General features: G+C 42.6%; 1 protein-coding gene across 2 annotated transcripts in view; it reads right to left on the bottom strand.

The window, feature by feature from the left end:
* twsg1a (twisted gastrulation BMP signaling modulator 1a) overlaps positions 1 to 14,596 on the bottom strand; it is a 20,587-nt gene that overhangs the window by 3,566 nt on the left and 2,425 nt on the right. Inside the window, exons 3-4 of one of the 2 annotated variants that reach the window (XM_080504020.1) lie at positions 7,077 to 7,176; positions 1,018 to 1,278 (exon numbers count right to left, since the gene is read on the bottom strand). In XM_080504020.1, the coding sequence (XP_080360146.1) occupies positions 1,018 to 1,278; positions 7,077 to 7,176 (361 nt within the window). The remainder of the gene's footprint in view (positions 1 to 1,017; positions 1,279 to 7,076; positions 7,177 to 14,596) is intronic. The other variant, XM_080504019.1, reaches the window with a different exon arrangement.

Raw genomic sequence — 14,596 nt, 5'->3', positions numbered from 1 at the left:
TTCAGCACTGGTTGGTCGGTTAATTTCACATAATCTGCTGAATAGATGGCAAATCATGAGTTGAATAAATTATTGTAATGTAAGAGAGAAATATCTTGTTCTAAACACGTTGATAAACATCACATTTTATTACAAAATAGTTTAAATAAAGTATGCAAATATGTTTAATTACCTCTTTTTTTAAGGTGAAATATAGGAAATAACGTCACTTTATCTACGACACTAATTGGACTATTGCACTTGTTAGGACTGAACCTGCACTGCCAACACTGGTATTATTTTTTTTACTATAGTATGTTTATTGTACTTTATTCTACACTTTGCCCCCCCACATCATAGTTTATTTTCCTTGTATTTCATCTTACTGTATACTTTGCTCCCCTTAGAACTTATTATACTTTATTATAGTTTGTGATTTTTATCTTATTTTTAGTCCTATTTTATTTAATTTACTTATTATTACTCTTTACTGTAAATATTTTTGGTCCTTAGAGTTCTTGATGGTCATCGTATATAAGATACTTCTATTCTTATCGAACTGTTTGCACATTTCTTGTCATTTCTACTCATGAGTCCTTAAGAGCAGAAGGTAACAAGTAAATTTCTTCATTGTGAGATCAATAAAGGCTTATCTTATCTTATCTTATCTTAAAACTTTGTGTCGTTGCAGGGATCGGGAACAAAAATGGTTTAAATTTTTTTTTAAATTCCCTTTTCAAAATCTATCAGTCAGAGTCGAGCAGACGGGGGCCTTTAACTGCTGCAGCGGGAAATATCGTAAATCTAATGAAAATTATGATGCAGGCAATAGTGGCAAGTTATGAAATCTTCATGTTATTGGACATTATTAAAATAAAAACATTTTTTGGGGGGGGGCAAACAAATTAAAGGCAAATTTTGTTTTTAATTGACTGAACTGGACATTTAGAAAAATTGTAACTGTTAAAGGCCCTGAGGAAAAAAAAATCGCTCATTAAAATCATACAAGATAAAAAGTGGAGGCGCCGCCGGCGGTACCTCGGGTGTCGTAGCTGGCATGGATGCTGTTGCCGGGCACCGACACGTTGTGGGGCTGCGGGTCCAGCGACTCCAGGAAGGACACCAGGTTCTCGTGGTGCGACAGCTCCTCGGCCACGGGGAAGGTGTCGACGATCATGTTGATGGGGGCGTCGCCCTCGGTGAGGGCGCGGAACAGCGAGGGGATGGGGCGGTGCAGCTCCTCCACCGTGCTCTTCGACGTCGCCGGCGAGTCGCTGTAGTTCTTGGGGTTGCACATCCCTGCGGCGGACAGGAAGTGAACACGTTACGTTTCCTGTGGAAACCGCGGACATTTTTTTTTTTTTTTTTCTATTTTTTTGTCCAGTTGAAGCTCAAGCTTTTATCTTCAGTGAGTCAAAATAGTCCATCGTAACCTTTAAAACTCAAAATTCAAACGGCAGCCGCTGATTGGCCGGCTCGTCGCGTCTCGTTCAGCCGCCATTTTTTTTTTTTTTTTTTTAAACCCCGGAAAATTCTTCCGAAATCACCAAACCAGTTGGAGCGGGCGACGGGTTGCGGACGTTTCTTTGTGTTGCGACGGCGGCGGCCGGAGGATTCAGGAGCTCGACCGGTGTTTCGGATTAACTGGTGGCCCTGTTAACTGGTGACCCTCTTCCTCAGTCGTCCCCTTTTTCACCGCAGATGTTCAAAACGAGACCAGAACCCGAAGAACCCTGACGAACGGAGTTTAACCACGTTAACTTTTAAAGCATCGTAGCGTTTGTTTGTCTCATTCCGACACGGCTGGTGGCAGAAGTCACAAGTTAACAGGGGCACCAGTTGAACCGAAACACCGGACAGTGAATCGCCATCACGACATCCCACATTTTGTAATATTAATAACTATATATGATTTAATTGATTATTTGATATCCATTGCACGATCGTGATACAGATGACTTGTGCTCCAGTGGCTCCGCCCACTACCCGGCGGAACAATCGTCATGGAAGACGAGCGGGTCGAGTAGGAACTCGTGGAAAAGTGTCATTATCGTCGACAGTCACCGTAATAATAATCCAACTTGGTCGTTAGAATGTCCAAGAAATCACATAGCAAAAAAAAACAAAACAAAAAAAAACAGCACCCACTAGTGGCCCAACATGAAAACTCCATCGTTTTCAAAATGTTGCCGTGTGAACGAGAAACTTTTCTGAAACAATGTTTTTTTTTTGTGAAACATGGTGTAAACGGGGGTGGGGTGGGGGGTGGGGGGGTGTTATACTAAGGTTTATTAATTTCACACAGTTTGAAACCTCAGAACCGGCAGAGCGTTTCCGGTTTCCGTGTCTCGTCTCAATTAAGCTTTTTTAAACACTTCATCTCTTCATTCCCAAAACACGGTAGCGACGGCCCCGCAAAGTCCCCACATCCTCCGATATGACCCCCCCCCCCCCCCACCTCCAACCCCCCCGAACCCTTTTAAAAGGAGTCAAAGTGAATTATTGCGAATGAGTAAATCATTTAATGGGGAATGGAGTTTGACAGAGGAGTTGGATTACAAACCGACACTAAAAGCAGAGCCAGAGCAGCTGGTTTAGATAAAATGTACACATGGGGTCCTCCCCCCCCCCTCCCTCCTCCCTCCTCCCTCCCTCCCTCCTCCTCCTCCTCCTCCTCTCTGCTAAAACACACCGTCCTCTAACCACTCGCAGACACACACTTCAAAGCGCCGCGTATTTGGCCCAGATATCATGTTTATAGTGGAAACTTTGCCGAAAGTGGACACAAAGTCAGTGAAATCTTAAGTGAGGAGAGCGAAACGCTGCACGCTGGCCTAAAAAAACAACAACAACAACAACAAAAAGGACCCTGCATGGTGGGAAAACACCTCCAGAACATCTGTGCAGCAGCAGCGGCGGCGGCGACCGGTTCAGTGTCACGTTGTTCCACATTAAAGAGCTTTAATAAAGCCTCCCCGTCAGCGAGGGCAGTAATATCTGTCCGTCAAATCCCATCCTGAGAGGCGACGGGGCAGGAAACCAACAGCAGGGGCTTGTGGGTAAAAGCGGCCTGTCGGGGCTTGTGGACCGATTGTTCAAAAGTGAGACGGGCTGCAAAGAAGAAAAACGTCTGAGGAGGGGAAAAAACAACCCGGCAAAAAAAAATGAAAGATGCAAAAAAAAAAATGATATATTCAAGTCCAAGAAGAGAAAGTGCACGAGCAACACGGCCTTATAAAAGCTGCAAAAACATGCAAAACAATCAAATTAGGCACTGGAAAGATCAATGAAGCATCCAATAAAAACAAAGATGCAGAATAAGGAGAGACTGCACGAGCAACATGACCTCATTAAAAGCTGCAAAAACACACAAAACCGTCGCAAAGTCAATAGAGGAAGAGTGAAACAGAAAGCGGGACGTTAAAGTATGTTTCAAAAAAAACAAAGACGGGGGAAATGATCAAAGCAAAAACAAGCAAGAAGAGACGCAGACGACCACAAACTGCTGCCATAAAGTAGAAAACAACCATAAAAATAAAAGACAAAAACCTTGAAAATGACGTGAAACATAAAGTAGCACGAATCAAAAGCCAGGAGACGACGAGGAGCAGTGATGAAATGAACTGAGCCAGTTTGAGATGAATCATCAGCTGCAGAGTCTCGTTCCATCTGTACTTTTACAGATCACTTTTTTTTTTTTTTTTACTGCATCGCAAATCAGCTTTTAGGTAAAAGACGCTGAAATCGGTAAAAATCGACTTTTCTAACGTCGGTAAGCGATGAAGGACGTTTTGCCCAAAATTCAACAAAATTCAGTAAAAGTGGAAAGTCTGAGAATCGATCGGGACTCTTTCATGTTGAGTTTTACGTGTGTGTGTGTGTGTGTGTGTGTGTGTGTGTGTGTGTGTGTGTGTGTGTGTGTTTTATATAAACGTCAATTCAAATGAGTAAAAATCCATCTTTTTTTCTCTTTTGTATCTGTATTCCTTGTACATTTTGACGCCGGGAATAAAAGTTAAAAGATAGATAGATAGATAGATAGACAAAAAGATAGATAGATAGATAGATAGATAGATAGATAGACAAAAAGAGAGATAGATAGATAGATAGACAAAAAGATAGACAGATAGATGATAGATAGATAGATGATAGATAGATAGACAAAAAGATAGATAGATAGATAGATAGATAGATGACAGATAGATAGACAAAAAGATAGATAGATAGATAGATAGATAGATAAAAATAGAGATAGATAGATAGATAGACAAAAGATAGATAGATAGATAGATAGATAGATAGACAAAAGAGAGATAGATAGATAGATAGACAAAAGAGAGATAGATAGATAGATAGATAGATAGATAGATAGATAAAAGAGAGATAGATAGATAGATATAGACAAAAGAGAGATAGATAGATAGATAGATAGATAGATAGATAGATAGACAAAAGAGAGATAGATAGATAGATAGATAGACAAAAGAGAGATAGATAGATAGATAGATAGATAGATAGATAGACAAAAGAGAGATAGATAGATAGATAGATAGACAAAAGAGAGATAGATAGATAGATAGATAGACAAAAGAGAGATAGATAGATAGATAGATAGATAGATAGATAGACAAAAGAGAGATAGATAGACAAAAGAGAGATAGATAGATAGATAGATAGATAGATAGATAGATAGATAGATAGATAGATAGATAGATAGATAGATAGATAGATAGATAGATAGATAGATAGATAGATAGATAGATAGATAGATAGATAGATAGATAGATAGATACTGACACTAACATACATCAATGACACTCATAAATACCTAATTCCTTACAATAATCTGAGTATTAGTACTCCATTACTTTCACTCCTGCGGATACTTTCCACATGTTTCCGTGTTAAACTGCCTCTTCTGACATCCCCCCCCCCCCCCCCACCCCCCACCCCCCACCCACCCACACACACACACACACACACACACACACACACACACACACACACACACACACACACACACACACACACACACACACACCTTCACACCTCCTCCTTTGAAGGGAGGAGTCGACACTCGCCGCTCGCTGTTTTCCACTTTCACAAATCCGGATGTTCTGGGACCCCCTCCACCCCCACCCCCACCCCCAGCCCCCAGCCCCCCCAGCCCCCCACACCTCCCCGGGTCAAAGTTCAGGAGGCGGCTGCAGCTTCATCCAGCCTCCTCCTCCTCCTCCTCCGGGTTCGGTGAAGCGTTGCCGAGGGGATCTGGCTCAGCTCAGCTCACACTCGGCTCGTATCGGGGCAGAAACGCGTTTCGCGGCGAGGTGACGGAGACACGGAGACACCGGCAGCGCGAGGACGGAGGTCATGGCGGTTCGGGGGCGAAGCTCCGGCTTTAACCCTTCGTCAGACACAATCTGACGCATGGCTTCAGGTTTTCTAGCTGAACGGAAGGAGGAAGTAGAACGAGTCTCACCCAGAGGCAACATGAAGTCGTTTTTCCCCCTGGAGCCACGACAACCCTTTAAATTCAAACATTACAGTGTTTCTCCGTCCCGGTGGACACGTCATGGAAGTGTCGCAAAAAAAAAAAACCAGGGATGATTTGTCATCATCCAAGGATCAGTCGATAAGATTTTGGGACGTTAACGACGAACCGTTACCGAAAAAAAATCCCCCAAAACTGACAAGAAAAATGTCCCATACAAAGCGGATGAAAGAAGATCAAAGGAGATCAGCATCCGTTGCCGTGGAGAGATAGATAGATAGATAGATAGCCCACTCAGTCTTTCACACAGTGATGTAGCTACAAGCTAACTACCTAGTTAGCATCTACATGAGCTCACGGCTAACATGCTAGTGATGCTAACTCAGTTCTGGCGAAAGTCTGCATCTAGCGACTGTAGCTCTAGATTGACTCAAGCGTTCCCGAGTTAAAACTATCTATTTATTTATTTCCCAGTACATTTCATCCACCGTACAAACCCAGCTCGTCACTTCAAATGTACTTTTTAAAAATAGTAATCCAATACAGAAAACATAAACACAATCTTTTAAAAGGAGTCTTTTTGAGAATATTTAAAACATTTTATCAAGCTTATTTTGAGAATATTTTAACATCTTTATTAACCTTATTTTGAGAATATTTAAAATTTTTTATTAAACTTATTTTGAGAATATTTTAACAGTTTTATTAAGCTTATTTTGAGAATATTTTAACATTTTTATTCAACTTATTTTGAGAATATTTTAAAATTTTTATTAAGTTTATTTTGAGAATATTTGAACATTTTTATTAAACTTATTTTGAGAATATTGTAACATTTGTATCAAACTTATTTTGAGAATATTTGAAAATTGTTACTAAGCTTATTTTGAGAATATTTGAAAGTTTTCATTAAGTTTATTTTGAAAATATTTGAACATTTTTATCAAACTTATTTTGAGAATATTTAAAAAATTTTATTAAGCTTATTTTTAGAATATGTTAACATTTTTATTAAGCTTATTTTTAGAATATTTGAAAATTTTCATTAAGTTTATTTTGAAAATATTTGAAAATGTTTATTAAACTTATTTTGAGAATATTTTAACATTTTTATTAAGCTTATTTTTAGAATATTTTAATGAAAACTGGTGACAGATGTGAGATTTTAAAAAACTTTAATGGTACAATCTGAAGTGCTGCAAAATATATTGCAGTTATCGTCATTACGATATCAGTATGTGAGTTTTCGTGTGTACTTTGCGTTTTATTTATTTAATTATTTTCCCCGTCAACGGTTCAGTTTGCAAAAAAATAATGGAAAAGTCACAGAAGGCAATAAAACCCAAAACGTGTGCGATGGAAAAAAAACTGTCCGCTCGGCACCAAAGTACAGAAATAACAATCAACATGTATAATTTGAATAATCCACACAGCAGAAACCCTGCAGACACACTGATGTTTTCCACAGATGCTCCGCAGTGCGTCTCGCTGTCTAAATACTTTCTTTCTTTTTTTCTTTCTAAAAAGCGTGGGCTGAAGTTTTCCCAAATACCGCTGACTAACCGGCTGCCTGCCGTACAACGTGAAGCTGGTGGCGGCCGCTCACCCACGCAGTCGCAGCACTCCTCCCAGAGGTTCCCCAGGCACAGCATGCACTCCTTGCAGCAGGAGCAGTTCCCGTCCGACGGGCGACACTGACACAGCTCCTGCAGGAGGAAACAGAAACAGAGACGGACGTCAGGAGATCAAACAGGTTTTTAACGACTCGGCAAATATCAGGATTCCTGCCGGTGGAAGTCGAGCTGAAATCAGGAAAAGCTGCTCAGTTTGTTGGTAGATTTAGATTTAAATAGAAGGAGAAGGAGAAGGAGAAGAAGAAGAAGAAGAAGAAGAAGACGAAGAAGAAGAAGAAGAAGAAGAAGAAGAAGAAGAAGAAGAAGAAGAAGAAGACTTCACGTCCTTATGGAGAAACACTATTTGATCCACTTCTAGGACGTTGACTGAACAGAGGTCATGCCAGGGTCAAAGGTCAACACATGAGTCAGCAAAACCAATCAGCATGTTTGAATTTTGACAGGGACAGTGAGGCTCATCCAGGCCAATCAGAGATCCTCCCTTCATGACATCACGTGGGGAAAATAACCCCTCCCTCTGGTCGTGACCTCCCCACAGGTCCATGACCTCTGATGACCTCTAGAATTACAAGCAGTCGCCATTTTTTCTCTCTCTCTTTGCAAACCCTCAGCTTTACTCACCCCCCCCGTTCCTCCCCCCCGGCTCCTCTTCCTCTCTCCCCCTGGTTCCTCTTCCTCTTCCTCCCCCCGGCTCCTCTTCCTCCCCCCCAGATCCTCTTCCTCCCCCCAGCTCCTCTTCCTCCCCCCCAGATCCTCTTCCTCTCACCCCCCCGGCTCCTCTTCCTCCCCCCGGCTCCTCTCTCTCCCCCAGCTCCTCCTCCTCCCCCCCAGCTCCTCTTCCTCCCCCCAGATCCTCTTCCTCTCTCCCCCTGGTTCCTCTTCCTCTTCCTCCCCCCGGCTCCTCTCTCTCCCCCAGCTCCTCTTCCTCCCCCCCAGCTCCTCTCTCTCCCCCCCAGCTCCTCTTCCTCCCCCCCCGGCTCCTCTCTCTCCCCCCCAGCTCCTCTTCCTCCCCCCCGGCTCCTCTTCCTCCCCCCCGGCTCCCTCCTGACACAGAACAGGGAGCACATTCCTCCACGTCAAGGTCACTGCAACGAGGGGGGGGGTGGGAGAAAACACCTGGAGAGCAGAACATGGCCGCTCCCCCACAATAACACCCCCCCCCCCCCCGGCTCCTTTATATCGGACCTCCTCGTTCACGTCAGCAGTGCCGGCGGTGATAAAAGTCTCTCAGTGACTCACAAGCGAAGGATTGTTGCAAAACCACGACGCAGCTTTTCTTAATCGCCGGCTTCTTCCTCTGATCCCGTCGGAACGACCACGCTCAAAAGCTGGAATTATATTATATATATATATATATGTATATATATATATATTTAATATATATATATATATACATATATCTTTTTTTAAATAAAGAAATAAACAGCTGCTCAGCAGAACAAACATGCAGCTCAAATGACACAAATCCTTAAAAAAGAAAAAGGAAAAAACAAGTTCCACTTCTACTTCCACTTCTACTTCCACTTCTACTTCCATTTCTACTTCCACTTCCACTTGTACTTCCACTTCCACTTGTACTTCCACTTCTACTTGTACTTCCATTTCCACTTCTACTTCCATTTCTACTTCCACTTCTACTTCCACTTCTACTTCCATTTCTACTTCCACTTGTACTTCCACTTCCACTTGTACTTCCACTTCTACTTCTACTTCCACTTGTACTTCCATTTCCACTTCTACTTCCATTTCTACTTCCATTTCTACTTCCACTTGTACTTCCATTTCCACTTCCACTTCCACTTCCATTTCTACTTCCATTTCTACTTCCACTTGTACTTCCACTTGTACTTCTACTTCCACTTGTACTTCTACTTGTACTTCTACTTCCACTTGTACTTCCACTTCCACTTGTACTTCTACTTCTACTTCCATTTCTACTTCTACTTGTACTTCTACTTCCACTTCCACTTCCACTTCTACTTCCACTTCCACTTCCACTTCTACTTCCACTTCTACTTCCACTTCTACTTCCACTTCTACTTCCATTTCTACTTCCACTTCTACTTCCATGCACCAAAATCCAAAAGACTCCAAATCTGCATTTGAGGGGACGAGGCTTCCTTCACGCTGCAGGAAAAAAAAACGCAGATATTCTGATTTCCCGTTCACAAGTGACTCGCATCAAAAACCACCTGTTGTGTGTGAAAACTGCAATTCCAAAGTTTTACCTCCGCCAAAATAAAAGCTGCGCTCTCTTGTTGTCTAGATTCTGTCGCCTCGTATTTAACAATCATTTAAAAATCAACAAGCTGACCCGCGTTGCCAGATTTGACAGGCATCCCACAACTCTTTTACTCTTTAACTTTATTTAATTCGTGCATGTGTGTGTTTACAGTGTTGTTGTTTTTTAATGCACATATAACAGTTTTAGGGTTTTAAAATGATTTCCACACAGGCGGAGGTTAGTGCTGGAAACCGTGAGTCACATCTGGCAACCCGGGCGTCGCCCGGCGCGGCGGCCATATTTAATTCTGTCAACGGCGTCTTCTAGGCTCTGGGGCCCGAAACCGGCGAGTCCAACCACGTTCTGATAGCGGTCGTGTTTCAAATGTAACTTAAGCGATCACGTAAATTTTTTTTTAATAAATAAATAAATACATTTTAATGAAAAATTGGAATCGAGACTCAAGATGTGAATCAAACGAAACTCTGGATATCGTCCGTGAGATAACGTCAGATGTGAAGCCTAAAAGGGAGAACATAGAAACTCCCCTTAAGAAAGCCTGGAATCGAACCTGGACACCCCCTGCTGTGAGGCGACGGTGCAAACCACTGCCTCCATCCAACTACGCATTTAAAGTTTAAAAAAACAGTCATTTCGCCTCCGGTTGAAATCTTCACACTCTCAGAAAGACTTGATTCGTCTAAAATGAACTTTTAAAGAGTCAGAACAGTGTATTATCCTTTCATAAAGTGGATTTCTTCACTCTAATCTACTTAAACCGACGAGACAAACGGCAATTAAAGATGAATGTGATCCTTTTATGCCGCCGCTGACGTGATTCCTGCTCAGCAGCCGGGAGAAAAACAAGAGCAAAGTGTTTGCAGACGTGTCGCCACACGACTTCGGAGCTGCAGCGGATTTATTCAAACGTCAAAGAGTCTCCGGACGAATTAAATCTCATTTCTCCTCCCAGATTATTTCCCACACAATCTGGAGCCCCTGAGGCTTTCGCTGCTTTTTAATTCACACCGAGAATAAAACAAACCTGCATTTGGCTTCACATATAGAACAACGAACTCCACTGCTGACGTTTGTATACGACGATACGTCAAAATACACCCGACAGTACATTCTTTTTGTTCTATTCATCAGAATCTTAAAATATTTCAATATTTCATAGGATCGAATGTTTTTAACGTTTTGTTCAACGGAATAATTCTGGAATTTATAAACTTTTATTATTCAGAATATACAGTATATATTTATTTTATATTACATATTGTATATATTATATTTTATTATTATATATATGAAATTTATTATTCTTTTTTTTTTAAACCAAGTCTTTAAATTATAAAAAAAAAAAAAACCTTTGAAGTTGTGTTCTTTGCAGCAGATCAACATTTTAAAGTCATTTATTGACACTTAAAAGTGCAATTATGCTTGTTTTAGTTGTTTTTTTTAACGAGAATTCTGTTAAAATTTTATGATTTTTTTACCATTTTCTTGGTCGTTTGGTGGTTTGGACAGTTTTGGCTCAACTGCCATAAACCGTTTATTGAACGCACCTCAATAAAAGCCACGGCGACCAAATGTGAAAAGAAAAAATTAAGAAAGGTCGGAGTTACGTGATGCACCTGAACGCATCACGTATGAAGCTCCTTGTTTAAGCTTCAGGGGGAACAAAAAAAAAAAAAAAAGCGGCGGCTCGTATTCTGGGAACTCCAGTATTTTGTAAACGCAACTTGAAGAGACGTCGGTTCATCTGAGACGAACAGAAGAGTGTTTATGTTACGATGAGATGTGCGGCAGGAACGCTGAGTCATCAAACCGCGGAAGATCCTCGCGCTGTCGGGTTCAAACGTCTGAACGTTACCGGGGGGGGGGGGGGGGGGTTAGGGTTAGGGGGAGTCGACCAGCTAGCAAAGCGGCGAGAACCCCCCCCCCCCCCCGCCCGCCAACACGTCGGCCGAGACGAGAACTAATGGAGGGACTAATGGGGACAAGTCGCCGCGGCAACCGTACAAACAACCCACTTCCTCGCCGAGACAGATGAGGTTCCTGCGGACGGTTTGAAAAAAAAACAACCCCCCCCCCAAAAAAAACGCCGCAATCGGTCAGAGCTCGGCGAGACGTGGGAGGGGGTGTAGGCTCCACCCGGCTGGGCAGCACCGGCTGGCGAATCGAGGCTACACACACACTCACCATGAGCCCAACTGTAGATTTTCCCTCCAAACACACACACACACACACACACACACACACACACACACACACACACACACACACACACACACACACACACACACACACACACACACACACACCTCCTCCTGACCTCCCTCCCTCAGGGGTTTTGGGGAATTCAGACAAATGACTTGCGATGGCAGCAGAGCGTAACGGCGAGCGTCGGACAGCAGGCCAGAGGAGGAGGAGGAGGGGGAGGAGGAGGAGGAGGGGGAGGGGGAGGAGTCCCTCCTCGGCGGCGGCACCGCCGTCGCTCTGGACTCCTGACAGCTCGCGGGTCGAGGTCGACGGGGTCGCGGATCCCGAGCCGAGACCCGTCAGGCGGAATGAAGCGCCGAAGACGTCGGACTGTAGGAGGCCGCCGCTCCTCCGGATTAACTCCCTGAGGCCATTTTCCTTCATCTTAACGATCTACGACCCACTTTTGAGAGATTCCGCCACAAAACGCACATTTAATGTGAACTGAATTTTATTTTTTTTTGTACATACTTCCACTTCCACTTCCACTTCCACTTCCACTTCCACTTCCACTTCCACTTCCACTTCTACTTCTACTTCTACTTCTACTTCTACTTCTACTTCCACTTCCACTTCCACTTCTACTTCTACTTCTACTTCCACTTCCACTTCCACTTCCACTTCCACTTCCACTTCCACTTCCACTTCCACTTCCACTTCCACTTCTACTTCTACTTCTACTTCTACTTCTACTTCTACTTCTACTTCCACTTCCACTTCCACTTCCACTTCCACTTCCACTTCTACTTCCATTTCTACTTCCACTTCCATTTCTACTTCCACTTCTACTTCTACTTCTACTTCCACTTCTACTTCTACTTCCACTTCCATTTCTACTTCCACTTCCATTTCTACTTCCACTTCCATTTCTACTTCCACTTCTACTTCTACTTCCACTTCCATTTCTACTTCTACTTCTACTTCCACTTCTACTTCTACTTCCACTTCTACTTCCACTTCTACTTCTACTTCCATTTTGGTTGTAATTGTTTTTTTTTAAACATTCGCTTTTCCAATCAACTCTCTCAATACGAACTTTTATTCGAGTTAATCGATTCATAAATCACCTTAAACAACTTCGACCCCGCAGGCCGGCAGACACTCTGAGACTCTTTAGCGGGAAGTAGCGCGATTAAATGTTTCAAAACAAAAGCTTATCGGAAAGGAAAAGAAAAGAACCGAACGAAAAAGTGCCGACTGGTCGTTTTTTTTTTTTCTCCTCCCGCTCTGCCCCGACAGGTGAAAAAGGCCCCCGGAGGTTAACGACGGCACTTTCCAGACTAATGGCAGAGGCCGAGACGACCTGAAGCGACGCGTGCCGAAGAAAGGCGTGAAAGAACTCAGTGTTTTTCCTGAAAAAAAAAAAAAAAAAAACCCAGCGAGGAGGGGAAAGAGTGACACGGAGGAAGTGATGATGTGAGAAAGTAAACACAAGAGCCTGAAATTAAAAAAAAGGGGGGGGGGGGGGGAAACCCAAAAAGAAAAGCGGTGGAATAAACTCTCCTGTCAGAAAACAAACTTTCCTCCAGACGTCTCCGGGATTATCCCAGGAATGCATCTGCTTTTTCTTTTTTCTTTTTTCTTCTTCCTCCAACAGATTCTATCTTTTCTCAGCTCCAAATCTCCATCTTGAGGTTTGTTGTGATGAGAACGACTTCCTTCGCTGGTCCAGCCAGCGGGGGAAGAATCACAACCAACAAACACGAGAGACTCGTAATTTGAAAATCCACGGGGTGAGTTTAGGTCGGACTACTTTTATTTTGCCCTCGGAGTTCTTAATAACAAAATTCCATCCGCGCGTCACTTGGTGTAGAGATATATGCCGGGCCTTTAGGGGGCGCTGTGACACGCAAAAAAAAAAAGAACGCAGAAGAAGACACGGCGAAGACTCCCGCGCACTCGACAAATCCAACATGGCGCCTCGCGAGACCGACGAGCGTCAGCGGCTCCCGGAGCAGGAAGTCGGCCATTGTCGCGGTTATGTGATGTCACGGAGCGGGCGATGACATCATCGCTTTCCCACAAATGACCATTATTGTCGGCCAACATCTCAAATTTCCGCCATTGTTTTAGAATCCAACCAATTTGGGACACGTTTAAAAAAAAAAAAAATTATTCAGGCCCCGAAAAAAGACGGATTTAAACAATCGTGTTTGTTTTTTTGCAGACTTTTCAATCCGAAGCCCCGTTTACATGACTAAGGATTCATGTGACGACACTTAAACTGTAAAAAAAAATAAAAAAATTTAAAAAAAGTGTTTCCAGTGCAGCGACGGACACATTGATGACGATGTAGTTAGTCCACCGTGCCACGGGAGGGCGCTGTTGCTTGTATTTTGTAATGTAACCGCACAGCGGCGTGAGCAGAGAACGAGACGCTACAAACGTGAAGAAAAACTCCCAGAATGCAACAGTCACAAGAGAAGTTCTCTGGACATTTCACTGCATTTTGCAGCAGAATGTTGCATTAAAATCACCTGTTTGTTCAGGTTGAGGTCATTTTCACAATTCTTTAAAAAAAAAAAGCCACCATATTGATCACTCTGCCAGACGGCAGAGAAAACCTGTCAAGATGACGTTTAAAAAAAATAAAGAAAGTCTGTGCTTCACATCCCCGGATAGACAGACGGCACATTCACATCTATTTAAAGATGGAAATTCACCTCAAATGCATATTTTTGGACGCGAGGAGGAAAAAAAACACCTGCATGTAAACAGGCGGCGGCTAAAACTGGCGATCAGCTCGTTTTGAGGAGAAAAAAAACCTGCTGTGACGTGACGAATCAAACGTGTCACTTTATAAGCTCTTTAAAAAAAAAAAAAAATATATATATATATATATATATATATATATATATATATATATATATATATATATATATAAACACAGATTGATAAATTTAATTAAATAAAAGTTTTCTGGAGCTGCAAAACTTAATGTTGCTTTTCCAGCCTGACTCGACTCGCCATCGACGCTTTTCCACTACGTGTCAGTTCCCGATA

Source organism: Blennius ocellaris (assembly GCF_963422515.1).
Source record: "Blennius ocellaris genome assembly, chromosome: 10".
NCBI classification, from domain to species: Eukaryota; Metazoa; Chordata; class Actinopteri; order Blenniiformes; family Blenniidae; genus Blennius; species Blennius ocellaris.
The sequence above is the reverse complement of the archived record's forward strand: the minus strand, read 5'-3'. Positions and strand labels throughout refer to the sequence as shown.